Source organism: Chenopodium album, chromosome 1, assembly GCF_948465745.1.
Source record: "Chenopodium album chromosome 1, dcCheAlbu1.1, whole genome shotgun sequence".
Classification (NCBI taxonomy): domain Eukaryota; kingdom Viridiplantae; phylum Streptophyta; class Magnoliopsida; order Caryophyllales; family Amaranthaceae; genus Chenopodium; species Chenopodium album.
The window spans coordinates 88,733,305-88,757,757 of record NC_137834.1 but is presented as its reverse complement, the minus strand read 5'-3'; the positions used below and the strand labels follow the sequence as shown (position 1 = coordinate 88,757,757).

General features: G+C 35.5%; 3 protein-coding genes and 1 pseudogene across 8 annotated transcripts; 1 reads left to right on the top strand and 3 right to left on the bottom strand.

Annotated features, from left to right (window-relative positions):
• Positions 1-383: 383 nt before the first annotated feature.
• Positions 384-4,741, bottom strand: LOC145562052 (uncharacterized). Of its 2 annotated transcripts, none has more exons than XM_081622214.1 (6): positions 4,448-4,741; positions 2,900-2,965; positions 2,114-2,188; positions 1,153-1,282; positions 958-1,074; positions 384-863 (listed from the first exon to the last, which is right to left on the bottom strand). In XM_081622214.1, exons 1-6 carry the CDS (start codon positions 4,609-4,611, stop codon positions 717-719), a joined length of 699 nt encoding a protein of 232 aa, XP_081478340.1. In that variant the 5' UTR covers positions 4,612-4,741; the 3' UTR covers positions 384-716. The 2 variants fall into 2 exon arrangements, with proteins under 2 accessions (XP_081478340.1, XP_081478349.1); XM_081622223.1 differs by having other exon boundaries at positions 384-860; positions 4,448-4,739.
• A 1,743-nt stretch (positions 4,742-6,484) lies between these two features.
• LOC145625392 (ABC transporter G family member 5-like) lies at positions 6,485-9,571 on the top strand. 2 transcript variants are annotated; one of them, XR_014110497.1, is made up of 3 exons: positions 6,485-8,549; positions 9,009-9,087; positions 9,337-9,571. XR_014110497.1 is itself a non-coding variant. In XM_081678446.1 (2 exons), the coding sequence occupies exon 1, from the start codon at positions 6,667-6,669 to the stop codon at positions 8,542-8,544; it is 1,878 nt and encodes a 625-aa protein (XP_081534572.1). In that variant the 5' UTR covers positions 6,485-6,666; the 3' UTR covers positions 8,545-8,549; positions 9,337-9,568. The 2 variants fall into 2 exon arrangements, 1 of the variants encoding a protein (XP_081534572.1); XM_081678446.1 differs by lacking the exon at positions 9,009-9,087 and having other exon boundaries at positions 9,337-9,568.
• Positions 7,389-14,632, bottom strand: LOC145625372 (pentatricopeptide repeat-containing protein At2g13600 pseudogene; annotated as a pseudogene). Of its 3 annotated transcripts, none has more exons than XR_014110494.1 (3): positions 12,374-14,632; positions 11,135-11,193; positions 7,389-7,512 (listed from the first exon to the last, which is right to left on the bottom strand). The product of XR_014110494.1 is annotated as a pentatricopeptide repeat-containing protein At2g13600 pseudogene, transcript variant X2 (transcript). The 3 variants fall into 3 exon arrangements; XR_014110496.1 differs by lacking the exon at positions 7,389-7,512 and adding an exon at positions 10,208-10,630 and having other exon boundaries at positions 11,135-11,217; XR_014110493.1 differs by lacking the exon at positions 7,389-7,512 and adding an exon at positions 10,208-10,630.
• Positions 14,633-14,941: 309 nt separating this feature from the next.
• On the bottom strand, positions 14,942-22,307 carry LOC145562042 (histone deacetylase 14, chloroplastic-like). Its single transcript, XM_081622202.1, has 9 exons — positions 22,173-22,307; positions 20,506-20,738; positions 19,405-19,479; positions 18,160-18,261; positions 17,525-17,596; positions 17,220-17,276; positions 16,651-16,902; positions 15,560-15,741; positions 14,942-15,440 (listed from the first exon to the last, which is right to left on the bottom strand). Exons 1-9 carry the CDS (start codon positions 22,204-22,206, stop codon positions 15,140-15,142), a joined length of 1,308 nt encoding a protein of 435 aa, XP_081478328.1. The 5' UTR covers positions 22,207-22,307; the 3' UTR covers positions 14,942-15,139.
• Between the last annotated feature and the right edge of the window lie 2,146 nt (positions 22,308-24,453).

Below are 24,453 nucleotides of genomic sequence, written 5' to 3'. Positions count from 1 at the left end.
TAATCCAACAACGTTTTATAACTACATTTGAGCCTTATATATTATCAACTAAAATAATGTGATTAACAATAGCATATGAATAGTGCAAAAGTTAACTAGTTGTGATTGATCAGAAGCAAAAGAACTTTTCTTAGTCAATTAAATTTTAAAATGTAAAAAGGTAAATAATTTTGTATTCCGAATAAGAAGGTAAAAGTTTGTTGAAAGTTAGATTTAAGTCTATGGGATAAACACGCCCTTATACATCAGTAAAATCATATAAAATCACCTATTGATCAAGGGCTCTTCTGCCAATTTGAAAGGAGTTATAAGATCTTCAATATAAGAGCATATGAACGACTTAAAAATCATATGAATTTGCATTTATAATTTAGTGCTTCCTATTCAGTAAACATCATTGGATATATTGATAAATTAAACTGTCATAGTTACAAGATTAACAAACAAAATTTCATTAGCCTTGTAATAGAAGCATAGTTTATTTTCAAAAGATTGCACTTCGGATGCTGCTGAGATACCATGAACGGAAAACCTAATCTTCCTCAGGAAACCAAAACAAAACTCGAAACAGCTTAATCATCTATCACCTCACAAAGTCACAATTTAGCATGAATTTTGGATGACTCCACAGATCACAATACATGTACTCCACTAGTTGAAGGCTAAGGAGGTCTACAATATTACTCTTTTAATCTTTGGTTACCACCATATGCCAATCAACTAATAATCATCTGCTTCAAGTACTCAGCTTGGTCAGGGAAATACTCCAATAGTTCATCCTTGGTCACCCAAACATAGTCATCACATCCACTAACGTTAATCTTGTTCGCTGAAATTACTTGTGATTTGAAGAAGAATTTCTGCTATAAAAAAATAGGATAAGATAATTCATTTCTGTGTTTCAGGCATATAAATACAACAGATGAAAATTTATTTGTGCAGTACATTGAGACACACCTTCAACGGATCTGCTTTGTCAGCTGCCTGTACAGCGATATGGCCCATGGGTGCATTTCCGACAAAATATGTGTGTGTAAGGTCACCGAGAACAGATTGTAGAGCAGACTCTGCACACTGAAATGAGCGGTGGATTACAAGGGGAAAAAACAGACAAAAAACAAAGACGGGAGACCACTTTCTAAGATTACCAACCTTCCGCAGCGTCTCTTCATTATCATAGACCTTTTCTGGAAGATGCCAAACAGGCTTCCCATCAGAAGAGTCATACGAAGTTCCATGAAGGAGAAGATAGAGCCTCCGATCTAGAGCTCTTTGCAGTGACCTTAAAGGAAAAAAATAGAAATAGTTAAATGTTTATTATACATAAACATATATCAAGTATTCCAGACCCACAATAACAATTCACAGAAACACAACCCCACTCTTTCGAACAGGAAGGTAAAGGTCTTATATGAAGCTTTTCACACATACAGTTGTCCACGCAAAGGATGACCAAAAAATAAAAAGCTAAAAAGGAAAAATGGGAAAAGAAGTTTGGGGGCACTAACAGCATACTCTGAAATCATGTGGACGAAGCAGCTATAGCAAATTTTACTTCACAGGCTCACAGCAAGGTTATTCTTTTAATTATTTTTGGTATCCCAAGAAAGAAGATGCCAATAAAAACGAGCATGTCAAGGTACATAGAACAGTGGAGATCATTGATTTAACACAATAGCAAAAAAATAGAGGACAACAGCGGCAAAAATACCATAAGATGTCAGTCTTAATCGGTTAATTACAGGATATCATGTGAGTCAGCAATCTTTTCAAACTATTAAACCTACAAAGATGAGTAATCAAGTAAAGGTATGCATCAAATATATGCATCAAATTTATGCATAAAGTATAGAAATATTCAGAAAGATGTAGTCAAGTAAAATTTATGCATCAAATTGCAACAAAGACATTAAACCTACTAAGAGGCTCTCACTTATGACAGGATGGGGTGGGGGTCGGCTGTACGTAGCCAGCACCTGCAATAACAAAGTGACTGAATCCCAATCACCTTTGATCCAAAAGTATTTGTTCTGCCAGCCTATCCGATTGGATCTAATGTATCAGAAACTAGTGACACAAAAATGCTATGCATAAAAGAAACACCTACTAATACCTCTTATCATTTGCTTTGTCAGCTTCAGTGATCCGTGAAGCTGGTTTGTAGTCAATTTGATAATCACCCTTTCCTCTGCCAGAAAATGCAAACAAAGAGGATAAACATAAGTAGGTAATATATTTATGGATAATGCACGAGTTGACACCAAGAAGAACAAGAAAAGAGCTTACTGAAGATGCATATATAATAACACCTAACCTCGATTTGTAATTAGTTACAGTCACAGACTTGTATTTTCTTACCTTAGGTCATTCACAACTTCTACAAGCCAAATTCTAGTCATTTGGAGCTAGATTACAGAATTAGGCAAACAAATGAATTACAAACAGGAATATTACATCAATCTGATCTCTAGTGGGTTAGATTGTAATTCACTTTCATAATTTTGCCAATAGCTATAGCACATTAATAAAGGACAAATGTAAACCAGTTTGTAAATAGTACACCAATATGACAAGCCATCTAGACACAATAATTCACCTACACAGAGGGTGTAAACTCCAGATAATTGGTTAACATTATAATAGACATATATGTAGATTATGTTTCCAAACCATTTTTTGTAGCATGCAACAAATATTATATTCCACCAAAAGCGGTAATTGTGATGAAACAGAGGGAGGAACTCATAAACTGTAACAACATGATATACAGATAATAGTTTCCATCAACCCTAAATTGCAACAATCAGTCTCACGATTATCCTATGAGACATATATCCAATCTCATGACATTAACTAGATGAGGGAGAGGTCAGATAAGATTACAAAACTAAGCAATTACCGAGCTTCGTATTTCTTGTAGAATTCATCAGGATATACCCGTCGATATTGCTGCTTCCATCGAAACCTATACATAATCGAACAAGAAAACTTCACTAAATGAGGTGCAAAATAACTCATCTATGTAGGACATAGAAGAATTTAATACAATACAGTATATGCAGAAGTTACTACATTTAATAGCATAATTTTCTGAAAATCTTGCATCATTAATCATATCCAGCAGAATACGGGGCATTATATTTCACTTATTCACAGATGGGAGCCAAGAAGATACGAGGTCTCAACAAATGCAGTGATTTGCATGACAATATTTTCCATGTATAAAGAAAGTGAGCAATAAATAATTCATGATGTAGAACTTGAAATGAAGCTTCTACAGTTCTACCAATCCTCCTTCCTATCTTCTTTCCTGAGAACACTCGATAAGGTTTAGTCCCATCCTAGAAACACCATATTTTTCATTGTGTGACCATTTTCTGCCATTCCAAAACCAGCTATTTTAAAGTTTGCATGTTTCCAGTCCAAAATAAAGTGTCAAGTGACCATACCTATGAGGCTATGAGACCATGTCACGCTATTTATCTAACACGAATACATACGCAATTATACATGACATAATCAATCAATCAATCAATCAAAGCCTTAATCCCAAATTATACATGACATAATGAAGAGTCTTAATACAATTGCCAGATGTTATATTTATCCTAACCCAGTGCCAATGTAAAAGTAACCTAGCAATCGTCCAAATTTCAAGCAACATGATATATATCAGTTTCAGCTTTGAAGCTATTCAAAGTCCTACTACGTATATAATATAGAGCAGTGTTCAAACTAATATTCATTCTTGCTGACAATTATAAATTAGGCTTGTAGAGTTACAGAACAATGGCCTATTAACCATAGCTGTTTCAAATCCGTCCTCATCCTCAGTAGACTAGAACCATCCTCTTAAGCTTCCAATGAAAAGACTAACTTCTAAATTAACTCCTACACTAATTATCTTCTGAGCAAAACTGATCAAAGGTCACAAAATCGAAGCCGAAATGACTTTTCTTTTAACGCACCGTAGGAAGTGTGACTCATATAGCATTTGCTTAACCACTTGTTCTGAGCTCAAGGCAAGAACTGCCCCTAAACCCAATTCATCTTATACTAAAATGTACCCCTAAAATTCATAATTGGAAGTCCAACTTTGTTCAACCTTACAAATATCTGCAATTCATCAACTTTATTATTCAATCATCAAGCAAAAAGGCAATAATTTCCCCTAAAAATGCACCCGATAAATCTTTCTTTTTTCCGAAAATGTGTTCAAGAAATCACAATCATAACTCTAAAATCATACTTTCAGATTCATTATACCATATACATTTAAACTTTCATCAAATTCATCATTCAATCACCAAAAATCAAGTAACAACCTTTTCAATTCCAAGCTCATTTGATCCCGAATTAAAATAAACAATGAAAAATGACAAACATTACATTTTCACTTCAACAAATTGAAATCGGAAAAAAGTACGTAGTAAAAATTAGGGCTTACGAGAATTCCTGAAAAGCGTAAATAACAGGGTCGATTTTGGGGATGACAACAGGAAGCCTTTCGAAGAGCACAGAAGCGACGATCTTATCAGTGGTAGTACTACTAGTGGTGGTGCTAAAGCTTCGAAGTGAGTGCATCAATGGCGTCGTACATCTTCTCTGCATTTTTGTTGAGATTTAGCAGATAAACCCTAACAAAGTTAAACCTCTCTTCCAAATGGCGTTTGACCCCAAATTGAGTTTGGGTTCTCACTCACTCTACGAGTCTACGGTTAGTTAGTCAAAGGCAAACTCGGTTCTTAGCCCAACCCAATCACACTAATCATTCATTGATCACTATTATTAATGGGTGGCTAATGAGCACGACACGTAATATCTATCATGTCCGAAAATTCTTTCGATTTGGGGTCTGTTCTCTTACGTTGAAATTCAGTTCATTTCAGTTCAGTTCAGCTTAATTCAGTTCAGTTCAGCTCAGCTCAGTTCAGCTCCTAATTTCCTTCTCTTATAAAATATTCAGTTCAATTCAATTCAGTTCAGTTCAGCTCAGCTCAGTTCAGTCAATGAATACAGGCCCTTGGAATAATTATTAGAGTTAGGTCAAACTTTTTATAAGGTTGGGTTGATCATTATTAATGAAATAATTTGTTTTTGAGGTCAAACAATTCAGTGGTAGCAGGTAGGCATTGTTTAAACAAATTATATTTGTAGTCTTATGTACAAAATAAAAAATTTACATGTAATATGATATAGTTCAATGGTTATGAGTTTAGTGTTGAAACTAATGATTATAAACTCGCTTGCTGAAGAATATAATTTTTTTTACGGCCACTATGTCCTAACCATGGTTACACCCATGAGAGAAACACTTGGCCCCTATTCTTTCATTGACATTAATCATACTTTGGGCATCGAATACAAACTTGATTCATATCACAAAAACTAGGAGAAAATACAAGTTCATCTTCATGATAACAAAAAAGTGTTTATCTAGTGACATTTGTAAATAAATCAAAAACTTTTGTCAAATGTGACCTAGCAAGGACATAATAAATAAATTATAAAATTAAAATTAAGTTTTTTTAAAAAAAATATTATGATTGATTGTACCATATATGATTCAATTATAAATAATGTCCTGAATTATTTTAACACATTTTTTTTTTCTTTCAAAAAAAAAAAAAAAAAAATTTAACACATTTTTTAGTGTATGTAAATATGTGGCTGATCAATGGTTTATTTTTGGTATTCAGTCACTTAACTCCTTAAAAAGATAAAAACTGATACTCCATACAGTATATAATTAAATCTAGTTTTTTTTTTTTTTTTTTTTTTTTTTTTTTAATAACCGTAAATCATATGCTCTTTATCTTATTAAAAAATAATAATAATTAAAAATAAACAACTACTGGTAGTTATAATTGTATTTATATTGCTTCTTAGTCATGCTAGGATATAGAACATATAGTATTAGAAAATAAAAATTGTCACACCCGTGACTACATAATGATAGATTGGGATTATAATTGCAAACAAATTAAAAATGTATACAGCATTATTAAAATCACAAAACAACAACCAAAACAAAATAAACTACAAGTAAATAATGCCAATGCCAAACTTTAGCTTAGCATGTGAACTATACAATTTTCCAAAGCCAACCTCCAAATTTCATTTTAAGACGCAAATAAGAAAGAACAGCTACTTGTAACAGAGCACGTGAATCCTTATATCAGTCACAAGAGCATAGTAGAACACCACTCACTGTTTTCAGTTATACCCCAGGCTCCAGCCAAAACATATTAAACACCCCATTATTCGAGAACGATGTACCATCTTGCGTGCATCGGGTGCACAATACAATTGTAGTAAGTCGATTTTGAATATATGTGTTATGAGCTAGATTTTTGTGTTTATAAAACTGAATATGTTATGAATATACGTTTATGTATTAGTGTTACCTTAGTCGTTACTCCGTATATGAATGAAAAAGTTTACTCAAAATTATTAAAAATCGACTTTTAAAAATAGGGTGTACAATAAAGAATGTGTTACGTCGATTTTGTGTGAAACAACAACCAACATATTCAACTCCGCCACTTCCAGCTATAAAACTTCAGAAAGATTAGAAAAATACAGAAGCAGCTATAAAGACACACACAGACAGAGAGAAAGAGAGAGAGAGAGAGTACCTAATATTCTTCTAGAGACTATAGCTCAATGAAGAAACAAGGGTGTGAGATTGAAGCAGTAGGCATAACTTACAAAATCTACGGCCATAACAATGAAAACCCATTTAGCATCTTCAAGAGAGAGACTGATCAACAAGTTCATCAAACAACATCTTCTTCTGGAGTGAGAACAGTGCTAAACCAGGTGAATTGCAGAGCAAAGCCATGGGAAATCCTCGCTATCGTGGGGCCGAGTGGTGCAGGGAAATCTTCCTTGCTTGAAATACTAGCAGGCAAGCTCACCCCACAAGCTGGTTCAATTCTCATTAATGGCAATGCAATTGAAGCAGCCAACTATAACAAGATTTCAGGGTTTGTTACTCAGAAAGACATGCTGTTCCCGCTCCTTACTGTGGAGGAAACACTGATGTTTAGTGCAAAATTGAGGCTAAAACTCCCGCCTTCGGAATTAAGCTCCAAGGTGAAGTCATTAATGCAAGAGCTAGGACTTGATCATGTGGCAAATACCCGGGTGGGAAATGATGGGATACGCGGAATCTCTGGAGGAGAGCGCAGGAGAGTCTCCATTGGTGTTGATGTGATCCATGACCCTAAGGTGCTAATCCTGGATGAGCCAACATCAGGGCTTGACAGTACCTCAGCACTGCAAATTATTGATATGTTGAAAAATATGGCAGAAACTAGAGGTCGAACGATCATTTTGAGCATCCATCAACCTGGTTTTCGCATTGTGAAGCAGATTAATTCAATCTTGTTATTATCAAATGGCACAGTTCTGCACCATGGCACAGTTGATCAGCTTGGGTCCAAGCTTGGACTAATGGGTCTTGAGCTCCTCCCTCATTGTAACATTGTAGAATTTGCAATAGATTACCTGGAAACAATCCAACAACAACAAGAGGAAGAAATTTCAGCTTCATCACTGCAACAAGCAGCTCCTGCAGCTGCCCCACAGCAGAGGAGAAAGACCCTTCAACAGCTCTTTCAGCAATCTAAGGTGATGGATGAAGAGAGTGCATACATGGGAATTGAGCTTGAAACCCACAATTTTGCTAACTCCAGGTTGAGGGAAATAGTTATCCTAAGTCACAGATTTTCTAAGCTTGTTCTCAGGACAAAAGAGCTGTTTGCCTGCAGGACCCTACAGATGCTGGTTTCAGGGCTGGTGTTAGGGTCTATATTCTATGATCTTAAGCATAATTTGGAAGGGGCATTTGAAAGGGTTGGATTATTCGCATTTATCTTAACATTTTTGCTGACCTGCACCACTGAAGCACTGCCTATTTTCCTGCAGGAGAGAGACATACTAATGAAGGAAACCTCCTCAGGGAGCTATCGAGTCTCTTCTTATGTCATTGCAAATGCCATAGTGTACCTCCCATTTTTGCTCATCCTAGCCATTTTATTCACAGTTCCAGTGTATTGGTTAGTGGGTCTAAAGCCGGAGTTCATGGCATTTGCACACTTCTTACTGCTCATATGGTTAATCCTCTACACTGCTAATTCAGTTGTGGTGTGTTTTAGTGCACTGGTGCCAAATTTTATAGTTGGAAACTCTTTAATATCTGGTGTGATGGGATCATTTTTTCTGTTCTCAGGCTACTTTATATCAAAGAAGCAAATCCCAAAATATTGGATTGGGATGCATTATCTGTCCTTGTTTAAGTACCCTTATGAAGGGTTCCTAATCAACGAATTTTCGGGGTCAACAGAGTGTTTGGAGAGCATGTTTGGGATGTGTGTGATGAGTGGGAAGGATGTCCTAAAGGAGGAAGGCTTAGGTGAGCAGAATAGATGGATGAATGTGTTGATTACGGTGTGCTTCATTTTGCTGTACAGGTTCATATCTTATGTCATTCTCAGATGTAAATGCTCCAAAAGGACTTTGAAGGGTTCTATTGTTTGAAAATGGTAATCTCTTTACCTTTGTCTTTCTCTATACATCAATACAATCAGTCTTACATTCAGCAAAGTCATAATTGTATAGGGTCTTGATACTTCAATTAATATTCTTTCGAAGATGTTAGCAGAGCAATGATATCAAGAATCCCCCTCCCCCATTTGTAATTTGTAATGCCCTTGTGGTTCATTCGAACCAAAAACAAAAATTGAAAATATCAGAAAGCTAAGTTTTCCTTGGTAAACATCATTTTCGACATCTTAATTAATTATTTTTTTGGCATATTATTAGGTAACATTTTTTGTTTTTTTTTTTTTTAAAAAAAAATTATTGTTTAGGAAATAATTAAGTGTAACAATTAGGGATGAGCAAAAATTGTTGCCACATAATTTCAGTGCATATGTTCCCTGGTGCACTTAAAGACTAACAACTCTTAGTGATGAAGCTGATCTAATAACTCTAATTGACAGGTTATGGGGACTACAGATAGCTATCAGATTGCATACACATTATAATAAGCATTCACAACTTTATGAAGAGGAAAATCAGGTGCTAAATTTTTATTTTGAAAAATAATTTTTTATGATCAAAATAGAAAGAGAGAAATAACAATGCAGTGTCTTTTCTAAAGTACAGATGGAGTACATAACAACAGTTCTTTCCTTTAGAAATTTTGCAAACAACAAAACAAACCAGACTGCTTCTATTTGAGCAATAGTTAAGTTTTTGCTATGTCCAAGGCACTATTCTAACCTTTTCTTTTTGCTCCTCTTCCTCTTTGTCTCATGCAACTAATAGGTTTGCTGTATAAGGTGAAACTCTAAAAGAGACCAGAGGCCAAAGGAAGGGAAAAATGAGGCTGAAAGAGCCTACAACTCAAGGTGTCGTGGCCCACCGGATCACGCAAGTAAACAAATTTACAGCAAAAGAACCGTCGCAGTCTCATGTGAAGACTCTACACTATCACATGGTAACTAATTAATTATTGATGAAGAGGATTTGTTTGGGTTTCGCAAGTGGGTGTTAAAAAAAAGCTTACAGCTGAGTGGTTTGGTTCCAGTAGTTTTCTTGGGTGCTAATTTTGTTGCTTACGTTGTTTTGCTCTTATTTTAACAAGAAATTGTGTATTTAGATTGCAAGCTTTCTATTTTAATCTTTTTCAATGTAGCCAGTTAAGCTACTGGTATCAGGAACCATTTTTACCTGAACTATAATCATACAGTAATAATAAGTATACAGTATACTGCATCACACTGCTCATTAACTTCTAACATTTTACAATGTATTTATATAGTCCCCTATTTTCTGTGTGCTTATCCGGTTCCACATCAGGTAGTCCAAGACTCTAAGTTGGCTATTGTACTAGTCAGTACTGAAAGGTATCTAACGACAAAAAATTTAAAACAGAAATTTATGTTCTCAAAAAATGATCACTCTATAGTAAATTAAAATTTTTATAACTGTATCTGCTACAGCAGAAGTACAGATCTTCCATTAATTTAAGCAATTAAGCATCTGATTCATCCGTACTCGTCAATTTCCTATGGACATCAATCTAGCTCCAAAAGCAGCATACTCCCTCCCTCCTTCCCTCCTTTTTTTTTTTACAATCTTATTGTTAACTCTTGATTATAAGAGAAATAGGAGTGTAAGAAAAGGTGAAAGAAGAGAATAGTAAAATGATGGATGGAGTGGGTCAATAACAACAAAGCCTTAGTCCCAAATCAAGCATGCCAAATCTAGTGATAGTTCGACCTTTTTAAAAAGGAATTGAGGACCTTATTTAGTATCGTAAATTGTCTTAAACATGTAATGTGTTCCACAGAAAGACTGAAAACAAAATAAGGAAAGAGTAAAGATGAAGAAATATAGTTTGTGAACCACTTTTGCTACTTTGTTTAGATACACTTCTCTCTTTTCCTCTATTCTTCTTTTTAATCACTAGAAGCACATCATACCTAAATAGAGGTTCACGAGCAAGGAAATGTGTGGCTCATAAGCCATAACTTCATTTTAGTTTTGTCTTCTTTGAAATGTCTTGACAGCTTTGGCACATAATAGAATCATCCCTTGTCCTCGTATATTGTTTTTCCTAAAGCAGGTAAAATGTTTAGGGTCCACAAGTTTGGAAGCTCTAAAATGATGTTCAGTGAAAGGTACTAATCTTAATAATTTCATGTATTTCATCTCATAAGTACACTAAATAATTCTTCATAGCAATATGAATAGATGAACAAAACAAATCTGTCCAAATCAAAAGTATGGAATTCAATCCAAAAATGAAAAAAAACCCAATACTATTGTGAGCCTAATAAATCAAGAAACTACCTCTAATACTATTGTGAGCCTAAAAAAACCCAATACTATTGTGAGCCTAAAAAAACGCAATACAATTGGATATGGAGTATAACTAGATATACCTCTAATAAATCAAGAAACTACAATAAGGAAACCCTTATTCTTATTCTTATTAGAAGCAACAAAGTTTATTAGAAGAATCAGCTTACCAGATGATCAAGATACGAAGAATTACGAAGCAAATTTTGGACATTGAATGAATGATCAAGAAAGATGCAATGACATGCTCTTAACTTACCATGGTTCAGATGATCTCCATGCTTTATGCTTAAAAATCAACATCCCAAACGGAGGTATCTGCAATCAGATAATTCCATGTAACTGAATTCCATTGTTTTTTGTTAGTAAAAGATAATGGTCATTAATAACCGTAATACAACATCTACAATATTGTCTTTAGCACATTAAATTCACTTCTAAATGATTTTCATTCTTCAATTGTAACTCTTAAATTGCATGGAAAAACTATAAGATGAAAAGAAAAAAAAAGACAAAGCAGCAGATGCCAAGACTAAAAACCCAATCTACAAGTTTGTACACAAGTCATGGCAGAATATCTTGTTTAGGTCACTAATCACACCTTTAATACACTCATATAAATGATTTAACTTAACATAGCTCATGCATATGTCATATGGACTGTATTGTAAAATTGAATTCTGTACACCACCATTCACCTTATAGCTCATATATATACATGTCTAATTGACCAACCAATTCCAATACTCATATTCCCTGCAATTTTGAACAAGTAGAACCAATAACTACCAGATTTCTATTAAAAGTTTAATGTACTATGCATTGATGCTGTGCAATTGGGCGCATAACTCTTGAAATCAATATTTTTCTTAAGTCAACAGAACCAGCAGATGGAGGAATTCTGTCCTGACAATATGAAATCCCAAACTCCACTTTTAATTTAAGCATTGATTTCAAGAAGATGCTGAACTCTCACAGGCAAGCTAAGCCTAGCTCTTGATTTTCTTCAATTTGGTTACAGTGACACATCTTAACATTACTAAAAGCAAATGCAGCTCTTTAGAAAAAAGGTGGGATGAATACAGTAAGTTACCTACCCAAAGATAATAATCCACACCGTTCTATTCTTATTTAGTTATTTTCCAGTTCTCAAGTATCCCTATGAATTTTGCTAATATCTAGAGTATTAATAGGTCCCTGATAGAAAGAGGAAATGCAAGAACCAAAGAGCTAAAATAGTTCTAATTTCAACCATTTGGTTAGTAGTTCATAGAATAAGGATGTGAAGTAGGCATAGAAGTTAGCTAATAGGAAGAAACATGTAACGGGTCTACAATACTTGGGATGACAGAGCATATAGATCATGTAAACGGCAAGCAAATCATATAAAAACACTACTAGATTATTTAGTTTCCAACATAAAGAAGCTTTAAAATTTTAACCACAAATTACATTATGATTAGAAATGAAAGCATATGGCATATCACAAGAGGCTCACCCAAAAGCCAGCAGCTGGTTATATATCTGTTGAATGATATAAAGCAGCTGCATAACTGATTTCTTCCTCATCAATCTCTGAATCAATAGGGTCAGGAACATATCCAGCAAGTTTGATTTGGTTGGTTAGATTTTTCAACACCAAGTAAATCTCTTTATTCTGTGGGTGACTTTTGTCTTTAACCATAAACACATGTACATGGCTTTGTATTTCAATCCAGCTACAACCAGGCTGCTTAACAACTCCCTTCTGTATCATAAGCTTACGAACACTAGATACATCCGTCCACCTTCCAAGTTCTGCATACATGTTTGACAGAAGAACATAAGGACCAGAATTAGTAGGATCGATTCCCAATAGCCTCTCTGCCACGTACTTCCCCATGTCAACATTTCTGTGAACCTTGCAAGCAGAAAGCAGAGAAGCCCATACAACATAATCAGGCTGAATTGGCATAGTCTCAATTAAATCTATTGCTTCACCGAAGCAACCAGCTCGACCAAGCAGATCAACCATACATGTGTAATGGTCCTTCCATGGTTCCAAACCATGCGACTTAAACATTGACCGGAAATAGTGGCGACCCTCTTCCACCAAACCAGCATGACTACAAGCACACAAAACTCCAATCATTGTTATGTGATCAGGTTTCTGACCAGATATTATCATCTTCTTGAACATCTCAAGAGCTTCAATCTCATGTCCATTTTGAGCATAGCCTACAATCATTGAATTCCATGAAACATGATCTCTTTCCACCATACATTTGAAAACCAGCAATGCATCTTCAACCGACCCACATTTCATGTACAAGTCTATAAGAGCATTCCCCACAAAGATATCACACTCTGGTCTAGAACGAAAGCAAAATCCATGTTTCAACAAATGTACATGAGCCTGCATGCCAAGATTCAGATCTGCAAGATTTGCACAAGCATTGAGGAGATTCCCAAAAGTATAATGAGTAGGTAAAACAGACTCCCTCTTCAATAAGCGAAACAAGCTCAATGCCTTCTCATTTTCTCCATTTTGTGCATAACCTGCCATAAGTGCATTCCAGGATACTATGTTCTTATCCATCATATTCATAAACAAAAAGTTTGCAGTCTCCACATTTGCTGCTTTCGCATAACCACTCACCATAGTTGTCTCAGATATCACATTTCTTGATGGCATACTTTGAAAGATGAATTTGGCTTCATTAATTCTACCACATTTTGCATACATATCAACCAATGCATTACTTAAGATAAGGTCATTCCTATATTTATCCTTTTTCACAACCAAAGCATGAATTTCCCTACCTTCCCTAACTAACGTTAACGTTGCACAAGCACTAACCACACTAGCCAGTGTAACTTCGTCCGGATCCACCCCATGATCCATCATATTTGCAAACACTTCTACAGCTTCACTCACAGGACCATTTTGTTCATAACATGTAATCAAACTATTCCATGTCACCCGGTTCCTATCAACAATCCCATCGAAAACCTTTCGGGCACATTCCACTTCACCACACTTAGCATACATATCAACAAGAGCAGACCCCATATACACATCCTTCAAAAACGGAGACTTCAACATCAATGCATGAACTTGAATCCCCATATCCAAATCCACTAACCCAGCACAAGCACTAAGCACACTACCAAATGAGTACTGATTCAGCTCAAAACCCTCTCTATGCATCCCCACAAAATACTCGACCGCCTCTTCAAACCGATCATGCTGAGCAAACCCGGATACCATCGAATTCCATGAGCACTGATCACGTTTAGGGATATCCAAAAACACATCAACAGCTTCATCAAGAAAACCCCACCTCGTTAAAGCACTTAAAACTGAATTATAAGTAAAAATGTTTCTGTGAGGCATTTTATCGAACAGTTTACGTGCACCCTCAACAAACCCACATTTACCATACATATCAACCAGCCTATTCTGAATAAAAATCTCAGATACAAACTGGGATTTAAGAATTCGAGCATGAACACAGCGGCCATGACGCACAGAGTTTGATCGAATGCACCAATCCAATAATTTGGCAAAAGGTGATGAATTTGAGAAAGATAGGGTTTCAAAATCTTGCTTAACAAGCACATTTCTTGCCATCCCATAATTCAAATGTTGAAACAATTTAAATTCAAAGTTGGCTCCTTTTTAATCTTAAGAAGCTGCAACTGTAAGTGAAGCTTTCTGGGTTTGGCAATTAGTCCCATGTTCGAGACTTGGCAGCAGCTTTTGTTTTAGTTCAGCAGTCAGCAAGGGGTAATAAATTGAAATTGCAAGGGCGATATAAAAGTCGCAATTGGATATATTAAATGAAAACAAAATATTGATTATACTAGTCAACCCGTAATTTATATCAAGTATTCTTAAATTAATATGAAGTACTCCGTATCATTTTACAAAATGTATTGCATTCTCATTTGTAGCCTTAAGGGCTAGTATGTGTTGCATGTGTCAATTAATCTACTAAAGTTTCGATTGGAAAGTATGAACAACGATTTATGCCACACCACATTTGGGCATTTGGCCAAGTAGCTATGAGGACAACTTTTGGAATAGACATTGCATCCCTTTAAACCTTTATATGAAGATCAAGAAATTATACAAATATACATGTCATACTTGTATATATTTTCTGTTAATTTGATTTAGTATAATACAACAAAGTAATACCATGTACTTCGTTATTTACAAATATACTAAGGCTCGGTTACAATAAGTATTTGCTTTATAACTACTTGATCGTTACCAAGTCTACAAGGAATGTATAGCCTTCACCTTTTGAATGGCTTGTTTGATTCTGGTTGATGGTTCTTCATACAGAAAAGCCGGATTATCAAATTCTGATGCACGGCTAGGCTCACCCAGGAAAGCACGGAATGTGTCTGCTACTGAATAAGACAGAGATTGGAGATTGTATCCCCCTTCCAAGAAGAACACGCAGCGCCCTCCACATAGTTCTTTGGCTAGTTGTATTATGCTAGCAGAAAGCATGTAGTAAGTTCCTGTCGTGAGCTGAAGACTAGCTAAATGATCCAAGACATGTCCATCGTAACTGCATACAAATAAAAAATGCAGTAGAAGCGAAATTATGATACACACTACACTACAACAGCTGTGCTTGGCAGAATTGACCATGAATAAGAATGCAGTACAGGTGATTAGCCTGCTTACCCAGCAGATACAAGGATTATGTCTGGCTTGAATCTTTGAGCACATGGCACAATAACTTCGTCAAAGACAGTTCTCATAGCAACATCTCCAGATCCTCCTGGCAATGGCAAATTCAATGAAGTTCCTTCCCCTTTGCCACTGCCTACCTCATGAATTTTTCCTGTACCAGGGTAGCTCCCATCCTGTGTTGATTATTAAAATTTTGAGTAAACATCTATGGAGGATCAGCAGCCGTAGCCTGCCAGCCTCATTTAAACATTCAACTGAGAAACATCAGACATGATCAAATTCAAATATTTCTTTAAGTTCTGTGAAGATATTATCATCATTTAAAATTCTTAACCACGGCTTTATTCAACTACGGAATATGAGCATTCCAATCAGTTAAATATGATAGCTTAGAAGCAACACAGTCAGTTGTCACCCTGCATACCAGTCTGGTTTTTTAGTGTTATAGATAATACTGTATATGATACTTGTAATAGATTAGGGAAAATAAAAGGAAAAGAGAACGGAGGTAGAAGTATGATAATATATGGAAGCACCTTTCAGGAAACAAACCAGCTACTGTACTAAAGGCCAGCCTCATTAAGATGTATGTAGATCAAGGAAAACTGCCCAAAAGAACAGTATTACATAAAAGAAACCAGCAAGCTACATTTGTGAATCTCACACCGAAGGTCATGTACCTTAAATACAGATTTGTGTACTTGGGGATAAAAGAGCCTACAACCAAACAATATACTTTTTCTATCACATGTTGGTCTTCATACTTTTTTCCATCCCTACATCTTTCCACCTTAAAGTGCATAGAGTTACTACTGGATACACATCTGCCCCTAAGCAATAAATAAAACTGCATAGTATAAAGACTATAAACCAAGTTGCTGTTGGTTCTCAACTATCAAACTAGGTTTATTAACCCATTCCGTTTCCCATTATGTATAATAATGGATAAGAAGCACATTAATTTGCATTAGTTCGTCCACAGCAAGCAAGTGCGAAAAGTATACAAGCGAAAAGCTGAAAATAATCAAGAATTCATTATTTTTTTACTAATAAGGCACAGCAAAGCAGGAACAAAGGTTCACCTGATGAGTTGAAAGGAAGTATATATCTGGGTCCTCGTAAAATGCATCATGTGTGCCATTGCCATGGTGAACATCAAAATCAATGATAAAAACACGTTTTAATCCATGAACTCGCTGAGCATAGCGAGCAGCGACAGCAATGTTTCCGAAAACACAAAAGCCCATAGGCCCCGTTGGAACAGCATGGTGACCAGGAGGCCTAATCAAAGCAAATCCAGATGGAGGCTCTGGAGACTTTTTAGATGCAGCCACCTAAATATCCTGATAATATTCGGTCAGTTAACTATTTTACAGAGTTTCTATTTACTAGTATGGAATGTTGGAAAAAAGACCACAAAAGTACATCAAATTCTCATAGTATGTTGAGTCGTTAGGCATGCCACAAGAAAAAAGTGTTCACATGCTCGTCCTTGGAGTCGAATATATATTTTTGGCCACAGTAAAATAATCTCACTGGGAAGACAGAACAGTGAGTTAATAGTTGGTACGTGTGGTCATAATTCCTAGGTTTTTTCATAACGCCTCATAAATCCTCCCACACACTAGTAATAAAATGATTGGGATCTCACCACGGCATCAACAACAGCTAATCCTGCTCCAGCTGCAAGCAATGAGTCCTGAAATGTCTGCAGAGGATGTAAAATGTTGTTAGATAAATTACTGAAGACCAAGGATGGAGTATCTAGCAAAATTACTTAATTAATCTTTAAAAACTTTTCCCTATTCTTTCACATTGACCCTGGTAGTAGGAGGGGGGGGGGGGGGGGGGGGGCATAATAGCATAGGGAAATTGTGAACCAAGACAAGAGTGAGACACACACACACACAAACAAACAAACAACGGACAAAAATGAGATAAGCTCAGTAGTCTTACAGAGGCCGTGGCATATGTTGGTCCAGACCCCTCAATGAAAAGAATGCCTTGTTCTGAAGCCTTTTCCATTACCTACAAAACAAAGTTTATAGAACTAGCACATCAAACTCACCTATATGAGCGAAAGAACAAGGTGATATTAAAAATAAATAAATAAAGGATTTTACAAACACCGAAGCCATTCCTAGAAATTATTTTCCTGCAAAAACATTTTCATGGCTGGTAGACACTAAACATGAGGCTGCGAGCTGCTTCCATATGAAATTCCTGACATAAGGTGAGGCAGCTGAGTGTTCAGAAATTTAATGCAAGTATTAAGAGGATGGCTATCTTCTTTGATATGCGAACACTTGTGAATTGTTATAGATGAAGATAGAAAATTCAAAATGAGGGAGTAGCCAGAAAGGTCTTCTCAGAGAGTTATTCTGACTTGCTAAAACATTTACTCGGGCATACAGAAACATAAGAGCTATCCAACAACTTTCTTTTTATATGTTGGGGGGGGGGGGGGGGGGGGGGGGGGGGCTTGGGGCCTGAGGTTTGCTTCAAAAATACGATGCATATGTTACGAACATAATTCAGACAAAGCTTCTAACCTAATAAATACAGAATTGGAAGAGTTAAATTACACTGACCTTCTCAAGACCTAATACATAGGCTCTTTCATGAACACTACTTATATCTTCCACTGAAGCCGGATTAAAATGCTGGATCTCAATTATTTCTGAGTTGCGATACTGCCATACATAAGTCAAAAGTACCAGTCAGCAGAATATGGAGACTTGGAGAGTAATAGTAATAAAAAGATTAACTAGAAATTTAGCATTAATAAGAATTGACATATCTGACTTGTATAGACTTTCCTACTAAGCAACTTAGGATATAAATCATTCACAATTGTTCCATTTCACATATATGCCCCTAACTGCCCCAGCTAACAATCCTAGATACTATTCAAGTATTCATAAATATATAATGTGTCTACAATGTCGGCTATAACGCCCTTTATTTAGTTTCAATACATAATCAAACAGCCATATATTTAAAGGTGGGTAATGAGTCTTTCCCAACTCATAACCTTTTATAAATCCATATGTTACAGAGGAATAACATTATTGTTTAACTTCTACAGGTATAAACTTTTCCAACACGTTATTATTACTTCTGAATTAGTGTGTTCATTTAATATGGAACTTTTAACTAAGACCACGGAATTAGAAATCGTTATTCCAAGGGGTGTAGTTCTATTAACATACACTCTACAAGGCACTCAATACTAAATAAATAAACACGAATATGTCAGATCTTTCACAATTTTCCTCTGTCAAATCATGTAAAGAACTGAGTAAAGGACAAAACAACTCCATTTTGCCAACATAATCTTCATAAATAAAGAAAAGAAATTCAAAGGACATGATAAAAGTAAATATGAGGGTTTCACAATCACCATATAGCTATGAAGATTGTACCAGGCTACTCTAGTTTCACAATCACCAAATAGCATATACAACCATGTAAATAGAAAATTCTTCTAATTTTGCGACTTTAGTTTCATAAAGGAGCATTATAAGGACCCTCAAGCCCTCCCTTGAGTCACGCCTTCAAACTTTTAAAGCTAATTTCATAATCTAAATTCCCCTCATGCAACCAGTTTATCAATATCCCTTTCCTCTGAGCATTTTAATTGCATGTTACTACACCACTCAAATTCCAATAATTGAGATGCAAGTGAATGTTCCAAATAAGTAACATAAACTCTGAGAAATCTAATATAGAACCGTTGTGAAAAAATAATATGGTGAACAGGCTGTAGTCTTAAGGTTTATGTCATGAATGCACATACTAACAGTAAAGAAAAACAAAGGCTTATTAGTAATTACCTTTGGAGTAAGCTCCAACTTTTCAAGAGTATCAACGATTGCGGGAACTCTGAGGTTAGACTCTGGATGTGACTCCTGTTGAGAATTATACCAAAAACCTCAATCTCAGTGCAAGAATATCAACCCAAAATAATTCAGGATTCAAGATGCAATGTGACACTAGATGTGACTCTGAGGTTCATTGCACGAACTAATAGGGAACAATGTTTGATATGGAAAAGGCAGATAAATATACTTCCTTCTCTTTTAATTGCAACGATGGGCATTTCATGCTTCCCAATTCACAACATCATTGATATGTTTTAATGTATAATCACAAAGATGGTCATAGGATAGAAGGAGTGTATAAATAGTGGAAAAAGTCCCAATTAAAATTAAAACAGAACAGAGGAAGTACAATAGAATGATCTCCTGCAGGAAATTTACTCCTGAGATTCCCTTAAGAACTACAGTTTGATGGGAGTCAGTTAAGAATTATAGTTTGAAGGGAATGACTTAATAACTATAGTTCTCATCTCATCATATCAGCAATTCAGCACCTTTATAAAGACTTGAATCACTAGACTTTGCGAGGATGGTGCTAAGAATCAGGATAGATTTCTAAGCCGATGAAGTTTAGGGAGAAAGCTTCATAAAATTGAATTATTTGATCAGTGTAAATACACTAATTACACGCTTACTGCAATTCGAGGGGTAATAGCTTTCTCTCAATAGTCACCACAATCAACGTAAATCCAACAAAACGAGCCTTCTCCCTATTTGTTGTATCAGCTAACACCCAACTTGCTGCACAGTTTTTCCTCTAACAAACTTCTGACAGAAAAAAAAAAAAAAAAAAAAAAAAAAAAAAAAAAAAACAGCATTGCCCTTCCTACCCCTGGGTTATCTTCTACTACAGATGAACATCACAGGATGGGCAAGTAGATTTAAAAATGGTACTCCTGGGATTAGAGCTACAGAAATACATAATTATAAAACAAAACTGGCAATACAGCTGGTTATTAACAGTAATAGAAGTAAAACCACTGATCACTTTTTTGTTAGCAGGCCTTATCTTAAGGATAGAGTATTAATAAAATTTTAAAAATAAAATAAAACTACCTGATTATGCCCGGTGGCAGAAGCAACACTGTAAATCACTTTGGCATTAGCTAGTCGTATATCTGAAATATTAGACGGCTCCTTCTCTGAATTAGTCGAGCAAGAAATGGAGCTTGTCCTCATTGATTTCAGGTTACTTAAATATGAATGCCTTGCATGGCCAATGAAAAGCCTTAACTTGAGTGGTTTCCTCCATGTACACAAAGAACATTCAAATAAAGGCAGCATATTACCTACAGCATATGTGCACTTCCATCAGCAAAACAAAAAGCTCCTTTCAGGATATCAGAGGAACATTAACTATTAGAATTGGAAGGAAGACCACAAGCACGCCTGAAGTAATGAAACAAAACATTTCCAAAACTGTTGGTGAAATTATGGTTGCAATGAGCTAAATTTCATATCTACTTGTACTACAGTTCATTTTCTTGCTAAACCATATGGCCAGTAATGGATCATAACCAAACCTATCATTCAACCACAAAATCTGTACACAACTCCAGTTTAACAATGATATATTTTCAACTTGTTCGAGATATATCAATTACCATCATTCTTGCTAGCAGATCGCTTTCTTCTGACTTTTAAATCAAACTCTTGCCTGGCTAGAGTTATTTAGAGCTAGAAGTTTCCAAGGCAAGAAAGCCATTCCACTGTGCAATACCAAGACACATTTTAACTGACAGAAAGGATGCTATAATTTTACACATAATCAAATTGCATGCGGCAATTTAGCCCTATCAAATAGCATAGTGTGATTGAGAAACCTTGTCATCAAATACTTATCCAATTATCTTAAAATCAATAAAAAGTAAACTATCAAGTATCTACTCGTCAAAACTTATCCCAAAAAAATTCATTGCTCACACGAACAAACACTGAATTGCCAGCAGCAATCATCAATTCGTCAACTTTATAAATCCTGCTATCAAACTATGAACTAGAAATAGAAAAGGGTGTTATGAAATGATCCTAGAACATACTAAATTCTGCATCCAAAACTGATTTTCTTTCTGAGATTTCTTCCACCCCACAAGACTATTACCTAAAACCAGCAAATTTCACCACAAGACAGTCCAATAATAAACCCCATTAAACTAATACCATTTTCCAAGCTTAGATTAAATTCATCCAATAACTCATTCCCCTCTTTATCAAAAGCATTACAGTTGTTAATTGAGTTCAGAGTTTCTGACTTGCTGTAAGCCTGTAACCCATCATTTAATGCTTCAAACATGATAAAGGCCATCACTCTCTATACTACGGCTTACTAGACTCCGACTAATCTAGATTCGAGTCGAGCTAATCCCAATCAGGGAGAAGGTTCTGTCAACAAATGTTAACCCACAACATTTATATGAAATGTGAAACTCAGGAATAAAGAACTCCAAAACTAATTTCAAGGCGGGAAATTTTTCCCTCGTTATTAATTTCCTACCAAGAATTCATAACCAAAAATCCAAAACAATCAAATTCAACCTAAAACAAAATACACCCAGAAAATGAAAAATCAATTGGACAAATTGCAAACAAACAACATATAATCAAATAGCAAACTCAACACCAAATTTCGATTTTCACAACTAATTACCATCAACCAAATGAACTTCAGAATTAAATATCAAGGAAGTTTGCGAGGAGAGAAGGAGAAAAGAGAGAGAAAATACCATGCTGAGGAGCCAAGAGTTGCAGAACTCCCATGGGTATTGCCGTATTGGACTATTGGCTACTGAGTAGTGGACTACTAGTGGCTACGGAAAACGCATATGAACGACAATCCCTTGATAATTTGCGGCTAATCCCGATTCAAGGATCAGTTCTGGATAATTTGATTCTAGTCCTGTTGCGAGGGGTCGAATACGGGTCCTTTCTATTAAGTGTACTCTCAATCACTAGTGCACCAACAGCCAATTGGTAATTGTATTTCTTATTAGAAAATAGAGATATTATTGACCACTATCAAGTCTATAAGACCAAGAGAGTGTTTAGTTACGAGTTTTCCAGGAGGAAAAAAATTTTTTTTACCATTTTAAAAAGCACTTATGGGTATTTAGTTAAGAGCTTTTTAAAAGAACTCTCGCATATATTCATTGCTGCTCATAATTCCTCATGAAACTCTGATTCTCAATTACACTATTCTTTTATAATTGGGAAGTCAGCTAGTATTTCTTATATTTTCTCAGGTAACTCTGAGTCTCTGATTCTTAATTACAATGTTCTTTTTATAATTGGGAAGTCGGCTAGTGTTTGTCTTGTACAATGCGTATTTGTTTTATTAAATAGGTTGAGTGAAAATAGATAATAGGAGCTATTGTCAATTGTCATAATCTACAACGTATGGACTATGGAGTAAATGTATGGAGTAAGTTTTTCGAAATACTTAGTATAATTAGAGCTCTCAATTCGAGTAAACGGGTCAGGTTTGGGTCGGGTAAAAGTGGGTCGGATCAACTCGGGTTGGGTCAATTTAGATTATTTTGGCAATTTTTATTTTCGAGCGAAAAAAAGTCAAAAAAATTCCAAAATTGAAGACTAATATCTAGGCTTTTTGAGAAATTTTATAGGTTTCGGGGTCCGATGTCGAAAAGTCTTGAAATTCTATGGGATACATCCTGGGGTCATATAATGTCATTTGGAACCATATATGATCATTATTTGTTGTCATAAATGTTCGTGGTAGACTTGAATTAATGAAATCGGTGTAAGTTGTAAACCGGTAAATTGGTCGTTTAAAAGCAAATTGAATGGTTCCACATAGCCAATTGGACTCCCGGAGTGTATTAGGAACCATGGTAAATATTTCGGCAATTTTTATTTTCGGGCGAAAAAAAAGTAAAAAAATTCCAAAATTAAAGGCTAATATCCACGCTTTTTGAGAAATTTTGTAGGTTTTGGACCCGGTGTCGAAAAGTCTTGAAATTTTATGGGATACATCTCGGGGTCATATAATGCCGTTTGGAACCATATATGATCATTATTTGTTGTCATAAACGTTCGTGGTAGGCTTGAATTAATGAAATCGGTGCAAGTTGTAAACCGGTAAATTAGTCGTTTAAAGGCAAATTGGATGGTTCCACCCACCCAATTGGAGGGGTATTAGGGACCATGGTAAATATTTCGGCAATTTTTATTTTCTGTCGAAAAGTATTAAAAATTTTCAAAATTGAAGGCTAATATCTACGCTTTTTGAGAAATTTTGGAGGTTTCGAGGCCCGGTGTAGAAAAGTATTACGAGTAATTTTTTAGGGGATACATCTCGGGGTCATATAATGCCATTTGGAACCACATATGATCATTATATGTTGTCATAAATGTTCGTAGTAAGCTTGAGTTAATGAAATTCGTGCAAGTTGTAAACCAATAATTAAATTGGTCGTTTAAAGGAAAATTGGATAGTTAGTTCCACCAACCCAATTGAACTCGCGGAGGGTATTAGGGACCATGGTAAACATTTCGGCAATTTTTATTTCCGGGCAAAAAAAAAGAGTCAAAAAATTCCAAAATTGAAGACTAATATCCACGCTTTGTGAGAAATTTTGGAGGTTTCAGGGCCCAGTGTCGAAAAGTCTTGAAATTTTAGGGGATAACTTGGGGTCATATAATGCTGTTTGGAACCATATATGATCATTATTTGTTGTCTTAAATGTTCGTGGTAGGCTTGATTTAATGAAATCGATGAAAGTTGTAAACCGGTAAATTGGTCGTTTAAAGGCAAATTGGATGGTTCCACCCACCCAATGGGACTCCCGGACAGTATTAGGGACCATGGTAAATATTTCGGCAATTTTTATTTTCGAGGGAAAAAAAGTCAAAAAATTCCAAAATTGAAGGCTAATATCCACAATTTTTGAGAAATTTTTGAGGTTTCGAGGCCCGATGTCGAAAAGTTTTGAGATTTCAGGGGATACATCTCGGGGTCATATAATACTATTTTAAACCATAAATGAT

Coding starts and splice junctions, on each gene's coding strand:
- LOC145562052 (XM_081622214.1), bottom strand. CDS start 4,611: ATGCAGAGAAGATGTACGACGCCATTGATGCACTCACTTCGAAGCTTT. Junction 1,283..2,113: donor GACAAAGCAAATGATAAGAG/GTATTAGTAGGT, acceptor TTTTCCTTTAAG/GTCACTGCAAAGAGCTCTAG. Junction 1,075..1,152: donor ATGAAGAGACGCTGCGGAAG/GTTGGTAATCTT, acceptor CGCTCATTTCAG/TGTGCAGAGTCTGCTCTACA.
- LOC145625392 (XM_081678446.1), top strand. CDS start 6,667: ATGAAGAAACAAGGGTGTGAGATTGAAGCAGTAGGCATAACTTACAAA.
- LOC145562042 (XM_081622202.1), bottom strand. CDS start 22,206: ATGGGAGTTCTGCAACTCTTGGCTCCTCAGCATG. Junction 19,480..20,505: donor CTGCCACCGGGCATAATCAG/GTAGTTTTATTT, acceptor AATTCTCAACAG/GAGTCACATCCAGAGTCTAA. Junction 17,597..18,159: donor ATGTATTAGGTCTTGAGAAG/GTCAGTGTAATT, acceptor TTTGTTTTGTAG/GTAATGGAAAAGGCTTCAGA.